At 43.3% G+C, this 27,548-nt stretch overlaps 1 protein-coding gene across 1 annotated transcript; it reads left to right on the forward strand.

Moving 5' to 3' along the window:
* The first annotated feature begins 1,482 nt into the window (after positions 1 to 1,482).
* On the forward strand, positions 1,483 to 27,209 carry SYNM (synemin). The gene is made up of 4 exons (XM_026673105.2): positions 1,483 to 2,602; positions 13,506 to 13,630; positions 21,535 to 21,608; positions 22,198 to 27,209. The coding sequence occupies exons 1-4, from the start codon at positions 1,832 to 1,834 to the stop codon at positions 25,956 to 25,958; spliced, it is 4,731 nt and encodes a 1,576-aa protein (XP_026528890.2). The 5' UTR covers positions 1,483 to 1,831; the 3' UTR covers positions 25,959 to 27,209.
* The last annotated feature ends 339 nt before the right edge of the window (positions 27,210 to 27,548 follow it).

Raw genomic sequence — 27,548 nt, forward strand, 5'->3', positions numbered from 1 at the left:
AGTGGGTTCTTCTTTAGTCTGTTAAGACAGAAAATTACAAGTTTTATAAGTCTCTCCCCGCTCCCCTACCCTGAAATATACAGCAAAAGGATGATTGCAGTTATTACTGTAAAGATTTAAATGGAATATTGGCTCAGATGAGCCTGATGGAAGACTTTGAAGTTAATCCTTTCTCCTGGGAAAATCCCCCTTGTTAATGCTTGGATACTGATAAAAATGTGGAAATTGGACACAAGAGGGCATCAGAGGGCAGTTTGAAAAGAAATGTGTTATTGGGAACGCCCAGGAAGTTTTGTCATTATTTAATTCTGTATTGGAATTGAATAGGAACAAACCACATTGAATAACATTGAAACTGACTTATAGATGGATTTTTAAAAAAAAGAAAAGAAAAGAAAAGTATGGAAAAATGAGTTTACAAATGGAATTTGGTGAAGATTTGAAATTTTAAAAAGATATCCAAATAATAAACCAGAAACACAACATGGATAAATTTTTTTTATTGGATTTACAAAAGGGATCTGTTGGGAGTTGCCACACTGGAAGGACAAAAAAAGCCTGACAAATTTAACAATTTTGGGAAAAGAAACAAAAAGAACATGGGGAAAAAAACACATGTTAGAATTTCCTTTGAGGGATTTAAAGATCATCGGAAGGAAGAAGAAAGATTACAAACAGTGGTTTATCAGACCAAGGTTAAAATAATGAGTTGGTCTTTAATAGATTTTCTGATTGGGACTTTTGACTATTTTGAAGAGAGGAAATTGGGAGGAATCTATTTAAATAGAAATGGAGACAGAAATATGAAAATAAGAATTCAATCTGATTGTAATAGATAAGGTTAATAGTACGTTCTTATTTCTGATCTTCCTTACTTTTGCTGATTAATATGGAGAAATGAGGTTTTGGAGACAGGCTTATAGAGCATGGGATGAGGAATTTAAGAGTTGGAAGGGGCTTGGAGATCTTCTATCCAACCCCAGGCTCAAGCAAGAGATATTAAGACAGTGATATATTGTTAGTTGTGGTTAAGTTGTTAATGTTGATTATACTTGCCAGGGATGAAGACAGCGACTCCTTTTTCTTTCCCAATTCTTTTTTCTGCTCTTTATAATTTTACCCTTTTCCTCTTTAATGTACTTCTGTCTTACGCACTTCTATTACTTTTAGCTGTGTAATAGAATCTTTAATAAAATTATTGGAGGGGGAAATGAAGGAAAATATCATGCAGCCCCAAATTTCCGTTACTGAGACAGTGCCCCATTTTACTACCTGGCCACAGTTGTTAAGTCACGGCGGTTGTTAGTAACACAATTGTTAAGTGATTGTGGCCTTCCCTATTGACTTTGCTTGTCACTTTTTTCAATGCCGTAACTTCAAACGGTCAGTAAATGAATGGTTATAAACTGAGGACTATCTGTATATTACACAGATAAAGTAATAGGAACACTTAATATATAAATACATTAAAAAAAGAAAACCATTAAGGAGGGGAAACTCCATCCAACATCTTGTCCAAAGTTGGGCTTCCTGCCTCTCACTTCAAGATATTTTGGGTCATCCCTTTTTGTGTTTTTCTCCCACGCCCACGCCAGAAATCTCTCGGGAAAGCGGACTTTGGGTGGGTCCCCCTGAAGAAGCCTCCCCGGGAGCGAAAGCCGCCAGCAGAGGCCGCTGCTCGGCCGCCTGAGCCCGGCGCTCTCCCCACCCTCCGTCCCGTCCCGTCTCCAAAACGCCGGAGCAGCTGCCGGCGGGCAAAGAGCGGGCAGCACGCCTCGGAGGAGCCGCTCGGGCTGGGCTGGGAGCCGGAGAAGGGAGCCGTCGGCCGGCCATGCAGCGGGACGAATGGGACGAGCAGAGCGAGCTGCGGGAGCTCAACGCCCGCCTGGCGCTCTACGTGCGGCAGGTGCGGGATTTGGAGCAGGAGAATGGGCGCTTGGCGCACGAGCTGGCCGCCTTGCGCAGCCGGGAAGGGCGCGCCTGCCGCTGGCAGGAGACGGAGCAAGAGGTGGCCGAGCTGCGACGGGTGGTGGCCGACCTGAGCCGGGCTAAAGGCGAAGCCGAGCTAGAACGGGATGCGCTGCGCCAAGAGTTGGAGAGCTTGGAGAGGTTGAGCGCACAAGTTGGAGAGATGCGCCTCCGCCGCCTGGAACCCGAGCTGGCCCGGCAGGAGCAGCAGCTGGCCGGCCTGTGGGCCGACTGCGCCGCTCTGGAGGCGCTGCTGGAGCAACTCCTGGCCGAGCATGAAGGGCTGCAGGAAGCACGCAAGCAGCGCCCGGCTGCGCTGCTGCCTGCTCCGCGCGTCCTCCGGGCTGGGCGCGTGGAGAAGCGGCAGCTGGAATCCGACTACGCGCTGGTGCTGAGCTGGAGCTGCGCGCAGAGCCTGGAGCGCTACGAGGCCGAGCTGCGGGCGCTGCAGGAGCTGGAGGGCCGCCTCGGCCATCAAGACCTGCGCAAGCTGCGCGACCAGAACCAGGAGAGCCGCCGCCGCCTCGAGGAGCTGTGGCGCCGCTGCCGGGAGCTTTGCGCGCTGGGCGAGCGGCTGGAAGAGGAGCAGCTGGCGCAGCAGGAGCGCCACGGCGCCGAGCTGGCCGAGTACCAGGTGAGGCCGTCGGGCAGGGCGAGCAAGGGAGGCCGGGCGGAGACCGGTGCGGCTCGCCAAGATGTTGAGGGTTGAAGCTCCGGCTGCCCTTTTTAAAGAAAGCTGGTTGGACGTCGGAAAAGTTACTTGGCGTGTTCCGGTTTTTTCTTTTTTTAACCAGCCGGTAGGAAAAAGTGACTCGCCTTCCTCTTCGGACTTGCCCGTTTTGCTTTCCTTTGCTAGACCCCGTGAATCGATCTGAACTAGCGGTACTATACAGAATAACTGAGTCGGAAGGGACCTTGGAGGTCTTCTAGTCGAACCCCTCTGTTCAAGGCAGGAGACCCTGGCCTACACCCTTCCAGACAAACGGTGCTCCAGTCTCTTTTTAAAAACCTCCAATGATGGAGCACCCACAATGTCTGGAGGCACAGTTCCATTGATTAATAGTAAATTTAATTTTCCTCTAATGTTTTCATTCCTCCAAGCATCGCATAGAATAGGAATAGGAATAGGAACGGAGTAGAGTAGAGTAGAGTAGAGTAGAGTAGAGTAGAGTAGAGTAGAGTAGAGTAGAGTAGAGTAGAGTAGAGTAGAGTAGGACAGGACAGGACAGGACAGGACAGGACAGATGGAAAGGAAAGGAATAGAACAGAACAGACCATAGAATAGAATAGAAAATATAGAAAGGAAAGGAACAGAACAGAATACAGATTGGAATGGAATGGAATACAATTCTTTATTGACCAAGTGTGATTGGACACACAAGGAATTTGTATTTGGTGCATAAGCTTTCATTGTATATAAAAGCCATAAGTGATGATCATAGTCATCATAAAAATACATTCATCATAAACCATAAGGTACAACACATAGTGATATATAATCTCAGGGAACATTTGCAACTTCCTGATAAAACAGGTTAACGTTATTCCCCATTTCAACTCAAGAGAGAGTAATTTGCCCCCAAATCCATCTACCTGTTGATATTTTAACCAAGACTTTCAGTAAAGCAAGAAATCAGGTTTATACTCGGACATCTTTACTTATAGTTGTGATATTTGTCAGTACAGGTAGTTCTTGACTTATGGCCACAATTGAGCCCAAAATTTCTGTTTGCTAAGGGAGGCAGTTGTTAAGTGAGTTTTGTCCCATTTTATGACCTGGTCAAAGGAACCACTGCAGTTGTCAAGTTAGCCACACGGTTGTTAAGTGAATAGGGCTCCCCCATTGACTTTGATGGTCAGGAGGTTGGAAAAAGGGACCACATGACCCAGGGACACTGCGACCGTTGTAAATATGAATCAGCTGCCAAGTATTTGCATTTTTGGAGTAAATTTTTATTTTATTTTATTTTTATTTTATTTTATTTTTAAACATGACCCAAAGGGGCGTGGCACAAAGGCAACACAGTCAGATAATCAGTAGGAGTCCCTTTATTCTCTCCAACTTTGCCCCCAATGTCCTGGTTACCTTCTGGGCTGGGGAAAAACTCTCCCAGGAACAGCCTTTGGCTGCAGAGAATCAAGTCCAAAACATGGTCAACAAAAACTATAACTATAAGTCCAATCAAGGCAAGATGAGGTAATTAGTCTGGCAGGGCAGGAGAAGGAATTCCAGATGTGAAGACACGGCAATAACTCAACACGTTTGGGTGGATGCCAGGAACACAAAGTCAACACAAGATAAACTCATGTTTGCTCCCAGCAGTTGCCGCACTCAGCATGCATGTCTGTTAAACTTTCTTCCCAGGGCCCTAAGGGAACTGGGGCCCTTTCCTCCCCCGTAAGCCACGCAACCCACGTTGCTCCCTTCTCTGTTCCTCCCTGCATGCCCTAGGATGAAGAGGGTGTGGGCCTGTCTCTTCCTCTGAACTCCCTCTCCCTTGTTCTACCTCTTTCCTGCTCTGCCCAGTTGGACTTTGCCCTTCCCCAGTTTCCTCCACAACCAATGGAGCCATACTCCCACTCCCTGTCAGCTGTTCATCTTCCTCCTTGGATTCAGAGTCCGACAGGGGCATGACACATGCATCAATATCATTTCATGGACAGGGTGGGGTCTGAGTGTCATTCATTTTGATACAAATACAAAAAGTACATATTGGTACAAATGAAAATTGCCACGTTAATCAAACTTACGTGATCTAATGTAATGTAGATAGCTATCAGTATCAGCACATAATCCATTTTTCAATTATTCAATATTTGCAACATCCTTCTTATAGCGATAGCATTACTTTTTGTAATATATAACACCCTTTTTCAAAATCTGATCTTATACTCTAACATTCACTTTAAATATATTATGTAAAAATATGGATAACAATATTCCCCCCCGTTTCTAATTTTTTAACCTATTCTAATTTTTAGTACAGCCAGTCTTGGTTTTTTTTTAATAAGAATCCTTCCTATCCATCATCGCTCATTCTCTTGGACGTTCTTTCACTTCTTCTCTTTTTGACTTGCCTCCCTTGGATCCTAATCTACATCTTTCATATTCAGTCCAGCCAGCACTTGCATTTGGATCACGTGACTGTAGGGATGCTTGCAAGGGCTGTGTGAAACACAGTCGTGTCACTTTCTTCAGTGCCATTGTAACTTGGAACGGTCACTAAGTGGAATGGTTGTAACTAGAGGACTATCTGTACCCAATATACGTTTGCTGAAGTGGGACTGAATGCCGACACAATTGAACGAGTCGCAGCTCCCAGGAGACCCAGGCCCATTCTGCCCATACCCCTGGAGAAAAGTGGGTAGGGGGACAGGGTTTGCTGATAGTTGGGCTCAACTCCCAATCCCTTCCTGGGATGTTCACTTACCTCTTTATAAATCTGATTTCAATGAACATGTTCTGACTGTGCTGACCCCAAGGGGCGTAGCACAAAAGCAACACAGTCATATAATCAGTAGGAGTCCCTTTATTAGCTCCAACTTTGCTCCCAGTGTCCTGGTTACCTTCTGGGCTGGAGAAAAAACTCTCCCAGGATCAGCCTTTGTGTCATGCCCCTGTCTGAATCTGATTCAGAGGGGGAGGCCAAGCAGCTGACAGGGAGTGGGAGTGTGGCTCCGTTGGCTGTGGAAGACATTGGGGAAGGGCACAGTCCGGCTGGGCAGAGCAGGAGAGAGGTAGAACAAGGGAGAGGGGGTTCAGAGGAAGACCCAGGCCCACCCCCTCTTCATCCTAGGGCACGCAGGGAGGAACGGAAAAGGGAGCAATGTGAGTTGTGTGGCTTACAGGGGAGGAAAGGGCCCTGATTCCCTTCATTGGCTGCAGCTGGGAACACAGCTAATGAAGAGGGGGTGGGCCTGGGTCTTCCTCTGAACTCTCTCTCCTTTGTTCTATCTGTCCCCTGCTCTGCCCAGCCAGACTTTGCCCTTTCCCCAGTTTTCTCCACAGCCACACTCCCACCCCCTGTCAGCTGTTCGTCTTCCTCCTTGGATTCAGACTCCTACAGGGTCATGACACTACAATACACTCAAGGACTGTAAAATTCCAAGCAGAACTGTTTCACTTCACTTTTAGTAATGTTTTGTAAACTGCTCTAGGCTAATTCTGGGATTTTTGAATTTTTCAGGGAAGTGATGGGGTCAAGAAACTAAAAGTTTCAAACTGGTATTTTTCAGTCTTGGCAGCTTTAAATATGTGGACTTCAATTCCCGGAAGTCCCCATACTGGGGGTTTCTGGAAGTTGAGATCCACCATCTTAAAGCTGCCAAGGTTGAGAAGCATTTATTAAAACCATGTGCATCTTAATAGCGTGGTTAAATCTTCTCCCTATACCAGGTGTCTCCAATCTTGGGAACTTTAAGACTTGTGGACTTCAACTCCCAGAATCCCCAGCTTTCCCAGGGGAATTCTGGGAGTTGAAGTCCACAAGTCTTAAAGTTGCCACGGTTGGAGACCCCTGCCCTATACTACAGCTTCCAGGGCTTCTAGATTAATTCTTATTAGGTTGGAGATGGTGGTGACAGTGAGGAGCTGGGCCACTTAAAGGTGAACCTTTCTGCAGTGACTTTAAAATATGTTCTCTCCCAGCCTTTAAAATTTAAACTGCAGTGAGGATTAACTACATTTCTAATCTTCAGACTCCTCGCCTAACTGCAGATCAGCGTTTGTCAAGTTTGGCAGATTTTCAGATGGGTGGACTCCATCTCCCAGAATCCCCGGCTTTCCCAGGGGAATTCTGGGAGGTGGAGTCCACCCGTCTGAAAGCTGCCAAGGTTGGGAGCTGCTGCTGTGGATGCTTGTAGATTCTCCTTGACACCAGATTAGATGTAATTATTCCACCAAGGGTGCAGAAACACATTCAGCTTGGAAACTACTTCCACCTTATCCCCACGAAGCAAAACAAAAAAAAGCAAATGGATGGCTCACCGTTTGGCTTCCGCTGTCCAAGCCCAGGACAAAATGTTCTCTCTGGAAGAGAGAAATGAAGACATGTCACCCTTTCCAACCTCCCCGGTTGAGAATAGCATGGGCAGGTTTAAATTTCACCCGGGGCAGCCTGCCACAACTATTCTGCAGTGATTTTTTGGCTCCAGGAAAAGACTATAAAGTGCTCAGATGGAACAGCAATCAGCTATTTTTTTTCCCCAGACAACCCATTGGACTCAATGTGGGAAAACCGGTGTTATGACACCTGTACCATTGAATGAAAAAGAATAGCAATATCCCTTAGACTTATATACCGCTTCAGAGTGCTTTTATAGCCCTCTCTAAGTGGTTTACAGAGTCAGCCTCTTGCCCACAACAATCTGGGTCCTCATTTTACCCACCTCGGAAGGACGGAAGGCTGAGTCAACCTGGAGCCTGGTGAGATTTGAACGGCCAAATTGCAGGCGGCCGGCAGTCAGCAGAAGTAGCCTGCAGTACTGCACTCTGACCACTGCGCCACCGTGGCTCTTAAAAAAGAAGCTAGGAAAGTGTAATAAATATATCCCTGGGGCGGTCTAGATAAGCAATATATATTTCTTACACGAATGAAAGCAAATATACGTGATAATGTTACAGGATCTGACCTGGGTCAGACACGGGGTCCACAGGTTTTATCTTTCGAGATTTCGGACTCGTGCTGGAGCCCATTCTCAGGGAACTTCTCTACCATTCGGCTACTGTTCGGTATTTCTTTTTCTTTTTTCTTTTCCTCCCAACGATCAGCTGTTCCGACAATCAGCTGTGGGCGGGATCCCCCTCTCTGTCTTACTGCTTTGCCCAGGAGGCTTTCCTGAGGCCCAGGAGGCCCAAAAATGGAGCGTGGGGAGGTACTGGAAAAAAAAGAAGAAGCCATGCCCACCCAGTCACATGGCCATGCCCACTTAGCCACGCCCACAGAACTGGTAGTAAAAATATTTGCATCCCACCCCTGATGTGAACAGAAGACAAAACCTCTGTTCCCGCTGTGACCCAGATTGGATCCTGCAGTATTTATTACACTTTGCTAGCTAGTTTCTGACATATTTGTATCTCAGCTTTATTTTGTCCAGCTGAAGGGGACAAGTCCTATTTTCCCCATAAGAAGAACCCTGTGAAGTGTGTTACTCTAAGAGAGAGAGAGATTGGCCCAAAGTCACCCAACTGGCTTGCATGCCAAAGGTAGGACTAGAACCAGGGGTGGGATTCTACCAGTTGGCACCTATTCGCTAGAACCGGTTGTTACCATTCTAAGCAGTTCGGAGAAGCGGTTGTTAGAAGTAATTACTGGCCTAATCCTGTAAGGAAGGCAGGAAGGAAACATTCTGGTGTTGCTTACAGAAACTGCCTCTCCGTTAACCCTTATTCTATTCTTGGCAGGACTGGACTTCCTGTCTCTGGAACGACTCTGGAGTTTTTCCCCCCTCCTTCGCTGGTACTTTGCTTGTGTGGAATGACCCTTCAAAGTTACAATGGCACTGAAAAAAAGTGACTTATGACCATTTTTCCCACTTACGACTGTTGCAGCATTCCCACAGTCATGAGAGGCCAGGCCAGGAGATGCGTGCTTCGATGTGAGTGATATTGAGTTGGCCAACACCCAGCCAATAACATGACCACCAAGCCACGTCCACCCAGTCACTTGACCACCAAGCCACGCCCATCAACTAAGCCACGCCCACAGAACTGGTTGTTAAAAAATTTGAATCCCACCTCTGAGTAGAGCTCACCATCTCTTGGTGATTGGCCCAAAGTCACTCAGCTGGCTTTCATGTCTAGGAGAGGACTAGAACTTCTGATTTCTCTAGTTCAGCACCTTCACCATTATATCAAACGGGGTCTATAGGTGGTAGCTGGAAGGGTCATTCATCCAGATATGCGTGAACCTCAGCTGCCATCAGTTGAATACACTTTGGCCTCTTGTTGCCCTTGAGACAACATAATTGTGCCCATGGAAAGTCTCAAGAGGTGCATCAAACTTCCATTTATTTGACATTTTGCTGTCCCACTAAGTGTCTCCGAGAAACCCCCCAAAGAGGAGAGGAGGGAAAGAGTTATCCACCGTACTGTTCCCAAATCCTTGGCATTTAGACTTATATTGCCTCTGGATTCTCTGGGCTGAAAAGCCATGAATTTCTCTGCTGAAATTTGCTCCTCTTGTTTTACTGCCATTAAGCTAATGGCCATTGTTATGCTTTTTTGGCAGCACAGTTTGGAAATTAATGACAAAAGGAACATCTTGGCTTTGTCTTGCATTCCAGGCCACCAGTTACCTTAGATGGCCTCTACGACTTCGTATTAGAAGGGAAAGGAAAGTTTCTCTGAACTTTTTCCTCATCTTTTAGGAAGGATGCAAACTGCTGAAAAACAACCTTTAGGATATCCTTACTATAGTGAGTAAGGCCTTTCCCCTCCTGTGGCCGCTGTTTTTAATAAGGCTTAGGTGAAAGTTAATTAATTCAGCTCTCTATCTCAAATTCCAGCGGCAAATATTTTGTTCCCGCTAATGGTAATAGCACTGACTTATATACCGCTTCACAGGGCTTTACAGCCCTTTCTAAGCGGGTTACAGAGTCAGCCTATCACCCCCAACCATCTGGGTCATCATTTCATGAACCTCAGAAGGATGGAAGGCTGAGTCAACCTTGAGCCAGTCAGGATCGAACATCTGGCATTGGGCAGAGTCAGCCTGAAATCCTGCATTCTAACCACTGTGTCAGTACAGAAGAAAGGGAAGCCAAGAAGGAAGCCAAGAAGGAAGGAAGGAAGGAAGGAAGGAAGGAAGGAAGGAAGGAAGGAAGGAAGGAAGGAAGGAAGGAAGGAAGGAAGGAAGGAAGGAAGGAAGATAGTAATAGCACTCAGACTTATAGATCGCTTCACAGTGCTTTTACATCCCTCTCTAAGCGGTTTACAGAGTCAGCCTATTGTCCCCAACAATCTGGGGTCCTCATTTTACCCACCTTGGAAGGACGGTAGGCTGAGTCAACTTTAAGTCTGAGATTCAGACTGCCAAATTGCAGGCAACCGGCAGGCAGCAGAAATAGCCTGCAGTACTGCCTTCTAACCACTTAGCCACCACGGCACAATGAAGAATGAAGCCAGGAGTGTTTCTGCAGCTGCCTAAAAAGCCAATGCAGTCCTCGACTTCCTCAACATAGGGATAGCTTCAAGATCACGAGGAAGTGTTAGTCCCGCTTTATAACACCTTCGTACGACCACATTTGGAATATTGCAGGCAGTTTTGGTCACCGCACTATAAAAAAGATATTGAGACTCTAGAACAGGGGTCTTCAAACTCGACAGCTTTAAGACTGGTGGACTTCAACTCCCAGAAGTCCTCCTCCAGTCATGTTAGCTCAGGAATTCTGGGAGTTGAAGTCCACAAGTTTTAAACTTGCCAAGTTGGAAGACCCTTGCTCTAGAAAGAGTGCAGAGAAGAGCAACCAAGATGATTAGGGGACTGGAAGCTAAAACATGCGATGAACGGTTGCAGGAACTGGGCATGGCTAGTCTAGGGAAGAGAAGGCGGGGCATGATAGCTGTTTTCCAATATTTGAAGGTCTGTCACAGAGAAAAGGGTGTCGGCGTATTTTCCAAAGCACCCGAAGGCGGGATAAAAAATAATGGGTGGAAGATCATTAAGGAGAGTTCCAACGTAGAATTATGGAGAGATTTCCTGACTAATCAGTGGAACGGCTTCCTTCCAGAAGCTGTGAGTGCTCCATCACTGGAGTTTTTTTGTCTGAACTGGTATGGGGGTTGAGAGGGGGTTGAACTAGAAGACCTCCAAGATCCCTTCCAACCCTATTGTTTTATGTTCTCTGTTGTGGTTCACCGGCAGCAGATACAGACGGCTGAGGTCTCAGAGAGCGAGGACTCAGATGAGGGGCCTGTGTGCGATGCAGGGATGGGGCCAGGACCATCAGGGAGTGGAATGTGGCCTTCGGAGATTGTGGAGGCTGGCAGCAGTGAGGAAGAGGCCCCTGAGGAGCCTGTGCCCAGTGAGCGTGCACACAGGGCTGCTCGAAGGAAAGAGCAGCTTCAGCAGCACAGGCGACTCGGGAGTAAGGCTGCAAGGTAATGGCCCCTCCCTTAAGAGATAAAAAAGCCAGCTGAGAAACTGCAGTTCTTTGCAGGAAGCAAATAAGTTTTTGCACTCAAGCCTTGTGGATGTTCGGAATATCTTGGTTGGTGTTTGGAGACTCTTCGTGTTTGAACTATTTCTTGGCAACTTTATCAAGTGTTCTTGGCAGCCTTGCACAACCTTGGCAAGGGTCGTTCTTATCAAAGACAATTAGTTTGAAACAGCCTTTTAACTGTGAAGGAACGGAATTCGTAAAGAATCATTAAAAGATTTTGCTGATACCTCTGTTTCATGTTTGTTTCCTTGGAACAAGGTTTGGGTCAGAACATTCTCAGAATCTTTTAACTTGAATAAGTTCTCAAACTTAAAAAACTGAAAAAGTATTAAGCGAATAATACTCACGTTAAGTACTAATACTGATCATCCTTACTTAGCAAGCACAGTTGGTACTGGCAATTTAGTCATTAAGAGAAGTGGTCACTAAATGAAGCCACAACTGCATAGTAAAGGTTGTAAATACAAAAATTAGTTGTAAAGTGATCTTTTCATCGCCATCAGAACTTGGAATGGTCCTTAAATGAGGCAGTTGCTGAATAAGGACTAGTGCATGATGAGCAATAGTAATGGCCAATTCTGAGAATCCACTGCAATGACAAGAGGCAGAATTATATCTGTTTGGGTTGTCAGGATACTTTTACATATGTGATATGGCAGATGGTTGCAATCCTGTCTTGTCTTTCCCTCGCTGTCTGCAGGAGATATTCAGATATTTGAAGACCTCCTTAATATTTCCCTGGCTAAATTCTCCGAGCCTTTTCAACAGTAGTAAGGGAGCCAAAACACTTTTCTGTGCTCTTGAGTCAAAGTACTGGGCACCTCTTTCTTGTCAGCAAAAGATTGGCAAGATGTTAGCCAGCCTTCCTGTCGGTTCCTACCCTGCCCTCTGTTGCAAAGACTTCCCCGGTTGCTACTCAACGGTATTGATTTACGAGCGTGCCAGTTGTTCTGGGCAACCTGATGACTTCCCTTCCCTGGCTTTGCTGTTTGAGCTCGCCAGCCACCCGCCAGGTAGAATCCTGCAGTGGAGGGAGCCAGCCTGGCTCCAGGGTTTTACTCATAATCTGCTCCCACCCTAACCCCCTGTTTGGGCATTCTTCCAAGTTGAAATAACGGGGAACCAGAAAAAACACATCAACAGCAGGAGGTAAATCATTTGTCCGGGAGGAGAGAGGCAGGATAAACGAAACCTGACTGGCTCAGGGCTGGGTATCAATGTATGCCCCCGTTCTGAGCTGTGGACTTCAGTCCCCAGAATTCCTGAGTCAGCATGGTCCCAAAGGGCCCATAGTTGCCCAACCCCTGGATTAGCTGAATAAACACGGGGAGGGGGCGAAATGAAATGATTTAAATGGACAAGGATTGGGAAATTGACAACATTCTATTCAACATCCCGTATTATCTGCAGCAGTTAGGGAGGGAGGGAGGAAAGAAAGAAGGAAGGAAGGAAGGAAGCAAGAGAGGAAGAAAGGAAAGAATAGAGGAAGGAAGGAAGGAAAGAATAGGGAAGGAAGGAAGGAAAGAATAGGGAAGGAAGGAAAGAATAAGGGAGGGAGGGAGGGAGGAAGGAAGGAAATTGAGAAATGTTTGAGAGGGAGAGAGGAAGGAAGGAAGGAAAGAATAGGGAAGGAAGGAAGGAAGGAAGGATGGAAGGAGGAAGGAAGGAAGGAAGGAAGGAAGGAAGGAAGGAAGGAAGGAAGGAAGGAAGGAAGGAAGGAAATTGATGCTCACTTTTTTGGAATGGGTGGGAGATGTAAAGAACCTGGTGGGATCAACTGATCAGGGGCTGTGATCAAACAACCAACTACCTGGCTATCACAATGGAAGAAAAGATTGAAATCTGCAAAGAGATTTGAAATCTGCAAATCTCTAAAGAGTCACTTCCAGGTAACCTATGCACAAGTGTTAAGCAATTGAAAGCTTTAGTGTGGAAAGGCCCCCTCGCTGCAAACTAAGAATTGATAAAAGCTGGGCTTTTGGTCACATATCTACAGGTGTCCTCGATTTACAATCTTACGTTTAGTGACGAAGTTACAAGGGCAACGAAACAAGTGGCTTTTTCACACACTTACGATTGGTGCCGCTTCCCCATGGTGGTGTGGTCAATTCATGACAGTTGAGATCCCTTTTTGCGACCTTCTGCTATGCAAAGTCAATGGGGAATCCAGGTTCACTTAACAACCATGTGACCAACTTAACAACTGTAGTCATTCACTTAAACAAACTGTGGCAAGAAAGGTTGCAAAACGGGGAAAAGCTTGTCTTAACAACTGTCTTGCTTAGTATCAGGAAATTTTGGGTTCCGTTGTGGTTGCAAGTTGAGGACGACCTGTACCACCCAACACTCATGATTATTTCTGTGTTTTGGTCCAGATGATAATTGAAGCTCTTCAAGAAGAGAAGAACTACTTAACCATGGCCATTGCAGGGTACCTGAAGGATTACCATGAACTCCTGCAAGTGAAAGCCAGCCTTAGCCTTGAAATTGAAACTTACAGGTAAGAATATTTTCACCCTGCAGGAAGACACAAGGGAAACCTTAGTGTGATGACCCAAAGGGGCGTGGCACAAAGGCAACACAGTCAAGTAAGCAAGAAGAGTCCCTTGATTATCTCCAACTTTGTCCCCAGTGTCCAGGTTACCTTCAGCTGGAGAAAAACTCTCCCAGGATCAGCCTTTAACTGTAGAAAATTCAGTCCGAAAACAAAGTACATACAAACTGTAACTTAAAAATCCACACAAACCACACTGCAGTAATTAACTTGACAGGGCACGAGAAGGAATTGCAGACTTGAAAGCAGAGCAAAACACACGCCAGGAACACAGATAAGCCTCAAAGATACCAGATAAATTCACGATTTGCTCCCAACCGCTTGCTGCACGCAGTTTCCCTTTTTAAACTCTGTGTTCTCAGCTGCAGCTAATGAAGGGAATCAGGGCCCTTTCCTTCCCCGTAAGCCACGCAACTCACATTGCTCCCTTCTCCATTCCACCCTGCATGCCCTTCCTCTGAACTCCCTCTCCCTTGCTCTACCTCTCCTCTGCTCTACCCAGCAGAGTTTCCTCCACAGCCAACGGAGCCACACTCCCACTCCCTGTCAGTTGTTCGGCCTCCCTCTCCAAATCAGATTCCGACAGGGGCATGAACACTTAACCTCATTTTACACTTGGTCAAATTCCAGAACAAGTTTTTGAAGTTCCTGCTGGAATGAAATTTCTGCAGAAGTGGAAGGAAAGATAAAAAGCCTTGCTGAGTAACATAACGTCTTATTGTTAAGAATAAACATGAAAACAATTTAGACAAGGGCTGCTGAAGGTGCAGGTGACAATATGGAAACTGGCTGAAATGTAATCCAAGTAATATTGGGACTCTGGTAATTTGGCTGGGGGAATTCAGTCACGTGTGACGTTTGGAAGTATTCGGGCACTTGTCTTTAGATATATTAATGGCGGAGATGCTGAGAAGGTTGGTTAGGTCTTTTCTGGAGAACGTAGACCCTAATTAGGGCCCCCAAAGGCCTTGATTGTTAATCTAGATTGTTATTTAGTTGTGCCACATAGTAATTGGTGCTCAAAGCACAGAAAACAAAATTTCACTCTTTCTGTTACATTTATTAGGGGTTTATTTAAGAAAATTAAACTCACTTAACAATGGTCTCACCTAACAACAGAAATTTGGGTGGTATGACAAGGACTTTTGCAGTCATATGTGGTTGTATGTCAACTATTACCTATATTGAAGAGATTAGTATAGGATTAGGTTTAGTATGGGATTAGGATTAGGAAATTTGAATAAAGTGTTTTCTTTAAAAGTTGTCCAGGTATATCCATCTGTTTCTTGATTGGCAATCAACTGATCCTGTTAACTTGGAATTCTTATAAACCTCAATATGTTAAATGGTGATATTTCTAGTTAAAGTTGATTTGCCAATCAAATTTGACCCAATGGAAGGGATTTTTTTTTTGCTTCGCTAACAAAAGAATTTTTTTTCCAAAACCTAGTTGATCATCCTGTTAAGATTGCCAGATTTACTTCTGCTCAGTGCTACATTTTAACATGATCTCTGCAAACATTCAACTATAAAAAGGGGATTTTAAAAGTATCTCAGCTCCCTTTGAAACAGCCAATACATTTTTTTCCATGTTTCCTTTTGCGTAAGAGTCCTAATGCTTTCTCCTTGTTTGAATAATAACTGAATTGAATGAATTCCTCGACTGGGTGTGACTTCATAATACAATTAATCCTTTTGAATGAACTGAATGCAGCTCTGGAAGACTTTCACTTTTTCAAAAGAATAAATTTCAGCAATCCTGATTACATCATGGGGAACAAAACAAGGAAAGCCCAGAATTTAGTTCTTCTTCCCTTTTTGCCTGCCAGTAGTGATAAAACTCATGTTCAAAGCACATAAGAGACGGTTGCAGTAAGCAGCCAAACCTTACTGGTGAAGGGAAAAAAAGAACAATAGGCTAGAAGTCCAATTCAAGAATATAATTAGACCTCGATGATGGAATTATTATATTAAAAATAAAAAATGGAATAAAAAAATAAAGAAAAAAATTCTCCTTAGTTCTAGGTTGAATCTCTCTGTTTGATAAGTTTTCTGCCCGTTAACTTCTTGTCTTGCCCTGAATTCCTTTGGAGAATAAATTGTCCCCTCTTCAATATGACAGCCCCAAATATTGGAAGACTGCTGTCATGTCAACCCTAGTCCTTCTCTTCATTAAGCTAGATACGCTTAGCTCCCACAACTGTATGGTTTCACCTCTGGACTCCTTATCATCTTTTTGCTCTTCTTTGCACTCTTTCTTACACGCCCCAAAAACTAGACGATGATTCAAAATGTTGCTTCAAGCCACCCCCAAACCACTGCTGATTTCTTTTGTTGCTTTTCTCCAAGATTATAACTGTTAAAACTGTCCGTTTCATAAATTGGACCAAAGACAGATCAGAAGCAATTCAGCCACTGCTTTTATCTTTTCTGTGTTGGTCAAGTGGTTTTTATTTGCAATATTTAATGGCTTGTTTCTAGCAGTTCATGCTGAGATCTCACATTTAAAGAAGTGCCTTTTGCCATATACAGTGAGCGCTTCAGCTTGGGTTTTATTTTTAGTGACTTCAGTGTTGCTCTGGAAACTGCTGCAAACTGTTGCTTTATCAGTAGCCAACAATCATTAGTCAAACTTCCTGCATTCCTGCTTTCTGTCATCATAGTTAAAGGAGTTAGAGAAGACCTTGAGATTTGTTTTTCTGGATTGTAATACTTCTTACATGGAGAAATGGGAATAGACTGCAGTTTTGGGAGACTGGGAATTAGCACTAGCACTAGTATTTAGGCTTATGTAACAATAACAACAATAATCACAATATTAATAACAGCAGTGTATTATTGCTAGGCTAAGACACTGAACTTGTCGATCAGAAAGGTCGGCAGTTCGAATCCCTAGTGCCGCGTAACGGAGTAAGCTCCCGTTACTGGCCCCAGCTTCTGCCAACCTAGCAGTTCAAAAGCATGTAAAAAATGCAAGTAGACAAATAGGGACCACTTTGGTGGGAAGGGAATAATGTTCCATGCGCCTTCAGTGTTCAGTCCTGCTGGCCACATGACCACAGAGATATCTTCGGACAGCGCTGGCTCTTCGGCTTTGTAACGGAGATGAGCACCGCCCCCTAGAGCCAGAAACGACTAGCACAGATGTGCGAGGGGAACCTTTACTTTTACCTTACCAACCTATAGCGCTCTTACAACACTCTCTGGGTGGTTTAGTATGTAGAAGCATTATTTGCATATTGTCCCAAACAATCCAGGTCTTCATTTTACTGACCTCGGAAGGATGGAAAGCTGAGTCAACCTTGAGTTGGTCAGGATTGAACTCCTGGCAGAGGGCAGAGTTTGCTTGCAATTCTGCATTCTAATCCCAGAGCCACCACAGCCTCCTACACATATAAGTTTTTTTTACAAATGAAGGCGAATATACGTGTCCCAGGATAATGTGGCAGGATCCAATGTGGGTCGGTCACGAGGAACACAGGTTTTGTCTTACCAGCTTTCAAACTCATGGTAGAACCATCTTCAGGGAACTTCTCTCTAGCAGCCTGTGTGCTGTTCTGTGTGTGGTATAGCCTGTTGTGAAGAGGCTTTTTAGATGTTGATTGGGGTGGGTTAATGGCTAGTAAGTCGTTGGCTGTGGTTTGCCTGTGCTAACCAGCCCTCACCTATAAGTTTTCTCTCTATCCTTCTAGAATGGAAACAAAAATCAGATGTGAAAGAAAAAAACAGAAACACGGGCTCTTAAACGAGCTTATTCCAAAGCTTGTAGGTTATTTGCAAATATTACCAGAGCTCTCTTGTAATTTGAGAAGAAAAGTGCAAAGATAAGAGGAAAAGTCATGTCAGAATCAGTTGTGCAAACTTGCATGAAAAGGCTGCTTTGGAACTGTCATTTTACTAGTTCATCCTGCTGCTAAATTGACATAAAGAAAGTGTCTTGGCACAGATTTTGTTCAACGAAACAATGAAACAAGAAGCAACGGATGGAAACTAATCAAGGAGCGAACCAACCTAGAACTAAGGAGAAATTTCTTGACAGTGAGAATAATTAATCCGTGGAATGATTTGCCTTCAGAAGTTGTGGGTGCTCCATTACTGGAGGTTTCCAAGGAAAAACTGGACAGCTACTTGTCTGGAATGGAGGGTTGGACTAGATGGAAGACCTCCAAGGTTTTTTCCAATTCTGTTATTCTGCAAAATTTCTCTCCAATGAGAGGGAAATCCATCACATCTCAAATACAAGCTGGTCCAAGGCTGGTCCTAGTGATTCCCAGGGCAGATAAAATGATTATGCCTACATTACACGGGTAATTTTCTCAAGCCTGTGAAGTGAAAAGAAATTATTCTTTAATTAGAAAAGCCAGGAGGAAAAGGCCTAAAATTTAAACCCTGGAACAAACACACACACACAGGAATTCATTTCTGTGTTATAATTTTGGTAGATCAGTGTTTATACAGCTTCTGCCTTGTCTGGAATAAATCAACTTAGTTGGTTTTTGTCCTGTTTGCAAGCTTATGTTGGAAGCAAGCTCTTACATTCTGAATCATGTCCAGAGAGTAAAGGTTTATTGTCCAAGACGTTGTTTCATTATTGGCCATTTTTTAAATACTGAGAATTTGCTCCTAACATTTAATCAAACGCTACTTCCCTGCCATTTTCATCCACTGATTCTAGAGCAACAGAGATCACATCTGTTCCACATTTTACATTTTCCTTCAAATATTTTTATAAGTCTTGCAGTATAGTTTGTCTAAGTCCTTGGCTATTAGCAGTTCTCATAATATATCGGATGCAGTCTGATTGGAACAGAATAAAGAGTTATTTTCCATGATCACAATGCTTCTAAATAAATATATATATTTTTTTTAAAAAAGTTCAGTTACAATGCTTTAAAAATAAGTGCACTATAATATATATTTATATTCACAGAGGACAAATAAAATTAATCACTGTATTCAACACAGAATTATATCCATTCATTTATTTACATTCACTGTATTATTTTACTTATGGGACATTTCAATTCGTGTAGCAATACTTTAACTGATTACAAATCTCTGGAATTCCTTGTCTGCATTACTGTTTTATAACTCAGAATGAACAGAATAAGTAAGATTTCCTCGCTGTTTAAATATTGTAGGTCTTTTAAGGCAAATGACTTAAATTTCACATTGCTTTCCAGGAATCTTTGCTATCAAATGTTTCCAAATAAACTCCTTATAGAGGGTAGATAGTCGTCGTGCATTATCAGCTGAAAGCAGTTGGCAGAGTAAAACTGAAAATGTTGTTTTGAGAGATTACACAGTTTAAACCCAGCATTTAATAGTAGCTATAGGATAATGTCCATATTGTTACTGGTATAGTTTTAACTTTAGCATTTCTTACCAAGAGGTTTTTACCAGCAATTAAAACTGATTTATTGTACCTTAACTATGTTAAACACCCTTTTATATCTTTATTAATTATTATATAGATATTATTTATATCTATATTAGCTATTTAATATATTTTTAAAAAGTCTCAAAGGATATATTTTTTAAAAAATTCTGTTTCAGAGTAGGAGCCAATTGTCAGTTAACAATTATACTGAAAAGGATATCCTAACAATAGAGTTAGGTCAATTAGAGCGATTGAATTTTCTTATTTAACATTATCAATCACCTGAATTGCTTGAAGAATCTGGTGACTTTTTCCAATTCTACTGTCAAGCGCCAGGGAAAAACAGGAGATCCAGGCAGCTCATATGGATATAAAGATTTATTGCAAGCCAAAGCTCTCTACAAGAATCTGGCCTATTAAAGATTAAGGGAAATGAGCGGGAGATAAGAGAGACATTCAAGCTGGGTTGGATTTAGATCTCTTGCTTGGGCGCAGAGACTCATGACTGATGATGCATTTGACCCCTCCCTCCAGCTCAGCCTGGTCATCTCCTACACCTACTTTGAAGATGCAGTAGATTGAACAGGAAGAGTCCATGTGGCAATTCCTATACTGATAGTCCTCACAATCATTTGTTTAGCATCCGTTTGAAGTCACAGTGGCACTGAAAAAAGGGACTTATGACCAGTGCCCAAAATACGACCGTCACAGCATTCTCTACAGTCACGTGATCAAGCTTTGGGTGTATTTATGACAATTGCAGTGTCCTCTTAACAGCCGTATGATTCTCTTTAAAATTGCATTGATTTCCTTTACAATGGTAGCAAAAAATGGTCATTAAAAACAGGTACAACTTACTTAACCATCTTCTCATCATCGGAAATTCTGAACTCAGTAATGGTCTTAAGTCAAGGATTAACCAAGTTTGCAATAATGACATGAAGCTTAATTTGCATGCCATAGAGCCAAGATGGCGAACCTATGGCACGCATGCCAAAAGTGGCATGCAGAACCATCTCTGCCAGCACGCGAGCGGTTGCCCCAGCTCACTTCCACTGCGCATGTGCGTATACCTCCCACCAGCTAGCTAGCTGTTGGGTATCTGCCGCACATGCGTGGGGAGCAGGGCACATGCGGGAGATGCATGCGCAGGGGAGCATGGGGGGTCATGCGTGCATGCGCAGGAAGGGGGATGGGAGTGCACACATGTGCAGGGGGTGGGAGGAGCACAGGGGGGTCATGCATGCATTGCATTATGGGTGCACGCCACAACAAAAAGGTTAGCCATCACTGCCATAGAGTAGTCAATCTTTTTTTCAATGTTATTATCCCGATATGCAAAATTCTCCTATCTTTCCAATTCTATTTTTAAAAAATTGAACATAGAAGACTGTATTTCAATTGCATGCCATATTAATTCAGTCAGTAGAGAGACATGTAATCAGGGGTGGGATTCTACCGGTTCACACCTATTCGCTAGAACCAGTTGTTAACATTCTAAGCAGTTCTGAGAACCGGTTGTTAGAAGAAATTACAGGGCTAATCCTGTAAGGAAGGCAGGAAGGAAACATTCTGCTGTTGCTTACAGAAACGGTCTCTCCGTTAACCCTTATTACATTCTTGGCAGGACTGGACTTCCTGTCTCTGGAACTTCTCTGGAGTTTTTTCCCCTCCTTTGCTGGTTCTTCGCTTGTGTGGAGTGACCATTCAAAGTTACAATGGCACTGAAAAAAGTGACTTATGACCCTTTTTCACACTTACAACTGTTGCAGCATCCCCACAGTTATGAGAGGCCAGGCAAGGAGATGCGTGCCTTGATGTGAGTGATATTGAGTTGGCCAACACCCAGCCAATAACATGACCACCAAGTCACGCCCACCAACTAAGCCACGCCCACAGAACCAGTTGTTAAAAAATTTAAATCCCACCCCTGCATGTGATATGCGTTCCCTCCTGGTTTTGCAAATGTTATAGTGTGAAAGCTTTAACTTGAATGTTCTTGATTTAAATCAGTTAAAAAAATGCAATTAACCAAAGTTATTTAGAGACCTTGGTTAAAGTTAATCAAGACTGATTCTATTCATAGGCGAGGCAAAAAATAATAATTTCCAAAAGGGAAAAGAGATGAAAAATTTTAGGTGAGGAAGGAAGTGTAAGAAATATGAAGCGGAAATATGAGCTCGTAGCAGTCTTGCTTTCAAGTATTAATGTAAAAATTAAGGAAAGTGGATGTTGCCCTTACCTCAGCCACTTTAACATGGCAGCACGGCTGGCTGGGGAATTCTGGGAGTTGAAGTCCATCATCTTAAAGTGGCAAACAGTTGAGAAACACTGCTAGGATGGTAGCTTGGTTCATGTTCATATTTCTGATTGAGAAACACTGCACTGGACATATATACATTTTAATTTGGACTGGACCTACTCAATTAAATTTGTTATTAATTCAATTTTGTTTTTTTCTGTATGGCAGAGCTTTGCTAGAAGCAGAGAGCAACCAATGGATTCTCATGTGGAATGAAGAACGTGGAAGAAGATTCCCCCAAGGTACGAAAGATGAATGGAATAGAATTCTTTATAGAATAGAATTCTTTATTGGCCAAGTATGATTGGACACACAAGGAATTTGTCTTCAGCGCATAAGCTCTCAGTGTACATAAAAGGAAAATAAAATACATTCATCAAGAATCATAAGACACAACACTAGTTCTGCCTTAACTATGAAAGACAACTGGGTGACTTTGGGCCATTCACAGGAGACTGAGAGTTCTAGTTCCGCCTTAGCCATCAGAACCAGTTGGGGAATTTTAACCAGAGTCAGTCAGTCAGTCAGTCAGTCAGTCAGTCTCTCTCTCTCCCTCCCTCTCTCTCTCTCTCTCTCTCTCTCTCTCTCTCTCTCTCTCTCTCTCTCTTCTTTCTTTCTTTCTTTCTTTCTTTCTTTCTTTCTTTCTTTCTTTCTCCCCGACTCACTTCACAGGATTGTTGTTGTGGGGAAAATAGCGGGAGGAAGGTGTGTTGGATATGTTTGCTGCCTTGAGTTATTTCTAAAAATAATAAAGGTGTGTTATGAAATAAATGAATAAGTAAATAAGTAAGTACATGGCATTAATAGCCATTTTTGTTCATCTCCTGGCAGGTGGCCGAAATCTGCGTTACGAGTATAGCAACCGACACTCCACTTATCAACAGGAGAAAGGAAAGAGAGCGCTTCCCGCAGTCCCAAATTTTGACCTAAGATATAAATTCCCACAAACAGACATTAGCCGCTCTGCGGTTTCTTCGTCTAGGAGAGAAAGTGCTGGAAGGCAAACCGTTCTCCCTGAGAAAAAACCACTACCCAAAGAACCCTTCAGGTTGGGGCAGCGTCCTTCAACTGCTACCGAAAGGTACGTGACTCATGAAAGAAGCCTGATAGGACAGAGAGAAAGACAAAGCTTTACGTCACCTTATCGGATGAGCAGAGAAGGCGACGGTCAGCCAAGGCCTGAAAGGGGGACAACCGAAATGGGAAGTATGGCATCTGCTTTGAAAGAGTCCGCCAGCCTTCAGAAGCAAACGAAAAGGCCAATGAGTTCTGAAGGCATCAGAGCCACGATGATTACCTCTCCACCACTATCTTACAGCTCAACGTCTTCTTCTAAAAGAAGCCAATATGAGATGAGGGAAGGAATTTTGGGTGACACCAACAAACTAATCAAAGAAGGCAAACCAAGAAAAGAAGAAAAACACGTTTTGGTTGAAGGAGTTGAGCAGAAGGAAAAATTGGCCAACGAAGCAACAGATTCTTCCATGAAGAACTTTGAGAAATTGTACGGGGTAGAAAAAACGGTTCAAAAGAAGACTGAAACGAAGGAAGGCATGGAGAACAAAGAGGATACGGTGGAAGACAGTATCTTTAAATATAAGAGAAAGGAAGAGAAATTAATGAAAGATAAGATGCCTTCTAGAGGATGGGAGGAACAGATTAAAGTGGAGGCAGAAGGAAAGACAATTCCAAAAGGTACAGCAACATTTGAAAGGGAGAAAATTGTGAGCACGTCTTCAAAAAGCCAAGAAACTATTGAAATCCCCATTCATTCAGGACATACTGAGGGCGAAATCCTACAGAAGAATCACAACATAGAGATAACATTGCAAGACTTCAAAACTTCTGCAGAAAAATCAAAAGGTGAAGCTGAATTTAAACTCAGCAATGAAATGACTCAAGGTAATAAAAGCAAAGAAGAGAATTCTGAAAGAGATGCTTCGCTCACGGAGAGCATAGCAGAGAACATCATTTCTGATATCCTTAAAGGTTTCGTTCAAAAGTCTTCAGGGGAAGGTCTTCCTCCCGAAGCTAAAATAATTTCCTTTGAAAAGAAGGAAATTTCTGAGGATGGAAAAGTGAAAACTGAGATCAGCATACAGTCCACAGTTCAAAAAGATGACCTTGATGTGTCTAATAAATCTGAATTGGGAAGTTTCTTAGAGAAAGATATTAAAAAGGTATTGGAGGATACGAAAGGAAGTTTAGATGAAAATGTCCTAGACAGTATAATTAATGCTGGGATAAAAGGGATGGAAGACAAGGCGAATAAGACTATTAAAGTTGAGATCATTGAAGAACCTGCAACTATAGTTGACGAAAGGGTGGAGTTTTCAACCCCATTCGAAGTAGAGGAAGCAGAAGATATGTTTCTCAATATGAGAGAACATCCGGATTACAGTGATAAAGAGAAAGCCACCACAGGTGTTGCCGGAGACCTTAAGGAAAAACAACTTGATGTGTCTCGTGTGGAAGAAGTATCTGAGGGAGATGACGTTGTGGATGAAGAAAAGTACTTTGTTTCCACTCCAGATGAATACCCGTTTGGATATGAGGAAGGAGAAGGTTCCACCTACGGTCAAATCCATTTTGAGGAAGAATCAACAGTGAAATATTCTTGGCAAGATGAATTTCTGGAAGGGTCTCAAACCAACATAAAGGAGGGTCTGGCTTCACCAGAATTGATTTATCAAGTAATGGGTGCAGATGCTGGGTCCTTTATTTCAAAGGCTGAACCCCCCAAAGAACAGTTGGCCCATGCTGAATCTGTAGTTATTGAGAAGGAAATTAGAATCCCACACGAATTTCAGGAGTCAATAAAGGAGGTTTTTTCTCACCAGTCAAAGGACCCTAAACACCAGTTGAAAGAGGCACTAGGAAAGCTTGAAGCAACTCTTCCAGAACTTGTGAAACAGGAACTCGGTGAACTCACCAAAGAGGACAAAACTGACTCTAGTACTTTGGAGGTGGACATTAAAAAAGTAGAGCAACCTGAAAAAGAGGGTGTATTTACTATTGTTGCAGAAGTTAATTTATCCCAGACAATAGACTCTGACCAGTTGGGTACAGAATGGCTTGGGAAAGCTGTGACCGATCAGATAAAATTATCCAAACAGTCACCAAATGAAAGTGGCTTTGATCAATACATAAAACAACAACCAGAAACTTGGCAGGATGAAAAACATCACACAGATGTTTCCTCCACACATTGGACCATGGAAGAAACCAGTAAGAGTGAAGATGCCTATCCTGCTAAGGAGTCATTTGATATTAACAGACACATCCGTCATGTTGTAGTTGGTCCAACTGAAATTCGTAAGACGGAACATGTCTTTTATGAAGGTCCTACTCTGGAGTTTGGAACAGTGGACTTTACAACAGGAGTATCAGCAGATGCAGGTCAATTCCTGAAGGAAATGAAGTCAAGTCCCCAAACGACAGAAACCACAGAAAAAATAATTTATAGAAGTCCTATCTACACATTTGAAGAAGTGAGTAATCCTGAAAATTCTACTCAGATCCAGGTTTCGAGTGATATTAGATCTTCCAAACATATCACATTGGATTCAAAACAAACTGTTGAAGAAATCACGTTTGAGGGAGCTTCAGAATTGTCATCAGATAATAGAAGGGATATCTTTTCACAGATGAAAGATCCCACAGCAATCAGCACATCAATAAGACACATCCAAATAGATCCCAAAAAGATACATGTTGAAAGAGAAATATATGAAGTGCCCTTTTCCCCTGGAGACCACGGTCTGTTTGAAGAAGCAGTAAAAAAGATGACCTTCGGACAGAAGGACACACCAACATCCGACCAAAACATTTATGAAGGTTCCTTCACCAAGACATCAGATGATGGTTCAGTCAAGCTTGGTGAGGATGTTAACACCACAATCAGACATATCAAATTAAGCCCGAAGGAGGTTGTAAGTGAGCAAATTGTTTTTACAGAGCCCGTTTCTGAACAGCACCAAAAGGTCAGTGAATTGGGGCAGATGTTTTCTTCTGAAGGGTCAGTCCATCGTATTAAATTAGGCCAGAAAGAAGTCCAGAGCCATGACTTCATGTCCCAAGATATTGTTTTGGAATCTCCAGGAATCAGTTCTTCACAAGAAGACACCTTGGAAAAAACAAGTCCTGCAGAGACCAGCCGATCAACACATCACATTCAGATTGGGCAAGGGCTCCGTAGTCCTGATGCTCAACTCTTCAGTGGTATGGAATTTTCCCACACAGATGGGCCCTCAGAAAACAGCAAATCTGTTGGGCAAATCCGAATCGGACAGAAAGAAACATCCTTTACCTTCCAGATGGACATTAGCAAAACGGGTGGGAGAGAACCACAAGCTACCCTAGTGGTATCAAGTAGGCAAGAAGCAGGCAACGGTCAACCTGAAGGCAGCATGGAAGAGCTTTGGAAAAACCCAGAAAGTGAACAGACGTCAGAGGAGTCCACCTTTGACCGAACCGTGCAACTGCAAAGGATGGTTGACCAACGATCGGTGATTTCGGACGAAAAGAAAATCGCCCTTCTCTACCTGAACGAAAACGAGGGGGAAGAGGAAGATGAGGGACCCTGGTTTTAAAAAGTAACATTTCCAAGTTTGGTTTTTAAAAGCTTGGAACAGGGGTCCCCAAACTTGGCAACTTTAAGACTTGTGGACTTCAACTCCCAGAATTCCTGAGGAATTCTGGGAGTTGAAGTCCACAAGTCTTAAAGTTGCCAAGTTTGGGGATCCCTGGCCCAGAAGCTTAATGTCAACTAAAAAGAAAATGCTCCTTTGGTCTTTTTAGTTGCCAGCAGAAAGGGAGTGGGGGAAAAGCAGCGCATTCCTCAAGTGCCTTAGATAATCGCCTTGGCAGCCCAAAGCTGTCAGCGTGCAAGAATATTACAATGATTGATGACTCTTGGCTATGGATGTGTCCCATTGGAGAATATACATCCGCGGGGTGAGGAGAAGATCAGGGTCAAGGGGGAAATGAATGATGTATTTTAGTGTCAGCAGCACCCCGCTAATGCCAACATGACCACTCCTAATAAATCATTTTTTTTTACTCTGAGTGGTGCGGCTAGAGACTTTTGATTTGAATGGGGGCGGATTTGTTGGAGCCCTGACAGCCAGCCGACACTAAAATACACTTTATATACCCTGATACTTAATGGCTGCATCATTGAGTTTTAAACCTTGGGATGATATCTCATCGTTTTGCCCTAAACAAGGAACTGAGTACATTTTCTGATGCAGTCATATTTTAGCACCATTCTTCCCTTATATTATGTAAGGTTTCATTGTACTGATGCTGTGGACTCTCAAAGCGATTATTTTTTTTGTAGCTTCCTTGTTTCTGTTTGAGAAAGGATTTAATGGGATATATAGGAAAGATACCATTTTCACTCCATTTAAAAAGAGTAGCCCTATTTATTTATTTTTTTAAAAATGACATTTAAGTCAAAATCATACTGATTCACATGGATGGCCCAGAAGAAACATACAGATAGCCCCTGACTTACAATCACAACTAGGACTGAAAAATTCCTCGTTCAGTGGGGCGGTTTGTTTTAAGTGAGGCATTACTTGATAACATTTGATTTTATGACCATTTTTACTGTGGTGATTAAGTGAATCTAGCTTTCCCCCTGTTGGGTCTGCTTGTTGGAAGTTGGGAAGGACACAAATTGCGATCACCAGTTCACGGGTGTGGTACTACTCTCCTAAGTACAAGTCACTTTTTTTCAGTCCTGCTGTAATTCTGAACTATCGTTCAACAAATGGCAAGGACTACCTGTATTAACAATCTAAGGAATAAAGCTTGTTATGATCGCAGTTTATGGAAAACACGTCTAAACTGTGTACACTATTAGCAAAAAATCTGTGGCTAATTTGCCAGATAATCTCATTCTAAACTCTTATCCAGCGACATTTTTCAAAAATAAGTGACCAAATAGGAACAAAAGAGACCTGCTAATATTATATCAGATCACTGGCCTTTTCAGTTCATTGCTGTTTGTTATCTCTCTTTCTCTCTCCCTCTCCTCCTTCCTCTCTCTCCCTCTCTCTCCTTCTCTCTCTCTCTCTCTCTCTCCCCCCTCCATCTCCTCCCTCCCTCTCTCCCTTCCTCCCTCTCCTCCCTCTCTTTCTCCCCCTCCCTCCTCTCTCTCCTCTCCCTCCTTCCCT

Source organism: Notechis scutatus, chromosome 11, assembly GCF_049901735.1.
Source record: "Notechis scutatus isolate UNSWTSFEM ecotype Mainland chromosome 11, rNotScu1.2, whole genome shotgun sequence".
NCBI classification, from domain to species: Eukaryota; Metazoa; Chordata; class Lepidosauria; order Squamata; family Elapidae; genus Notechis; species Notechis scutatus.

Bases quoted from the DNA above. Each gene is read 5' to 3' on its own strand.
- SYNM (XM_026673105.2), top strand. From the start codon at position 1,832: ATGCAGCGGGACGAATGGGACGAGCAGAGCGAGCTGCGGGAGCTCAAC. The intron at 13,631-21,534 runs GTAAGAATATTT...TCTGTATGGCAG, and splicing joins CTTGAAATTGAAACTTACAG to AGCTTTGCTAGAAGCAGAGA. The intron at 21,609-22,197 runs GTACGAAAGATG...ATCTCCTGGCAG, and splicing joins TGGAAGAAGATTCCCCCAAG to GTGGCCGAAATCTGCGTTAC.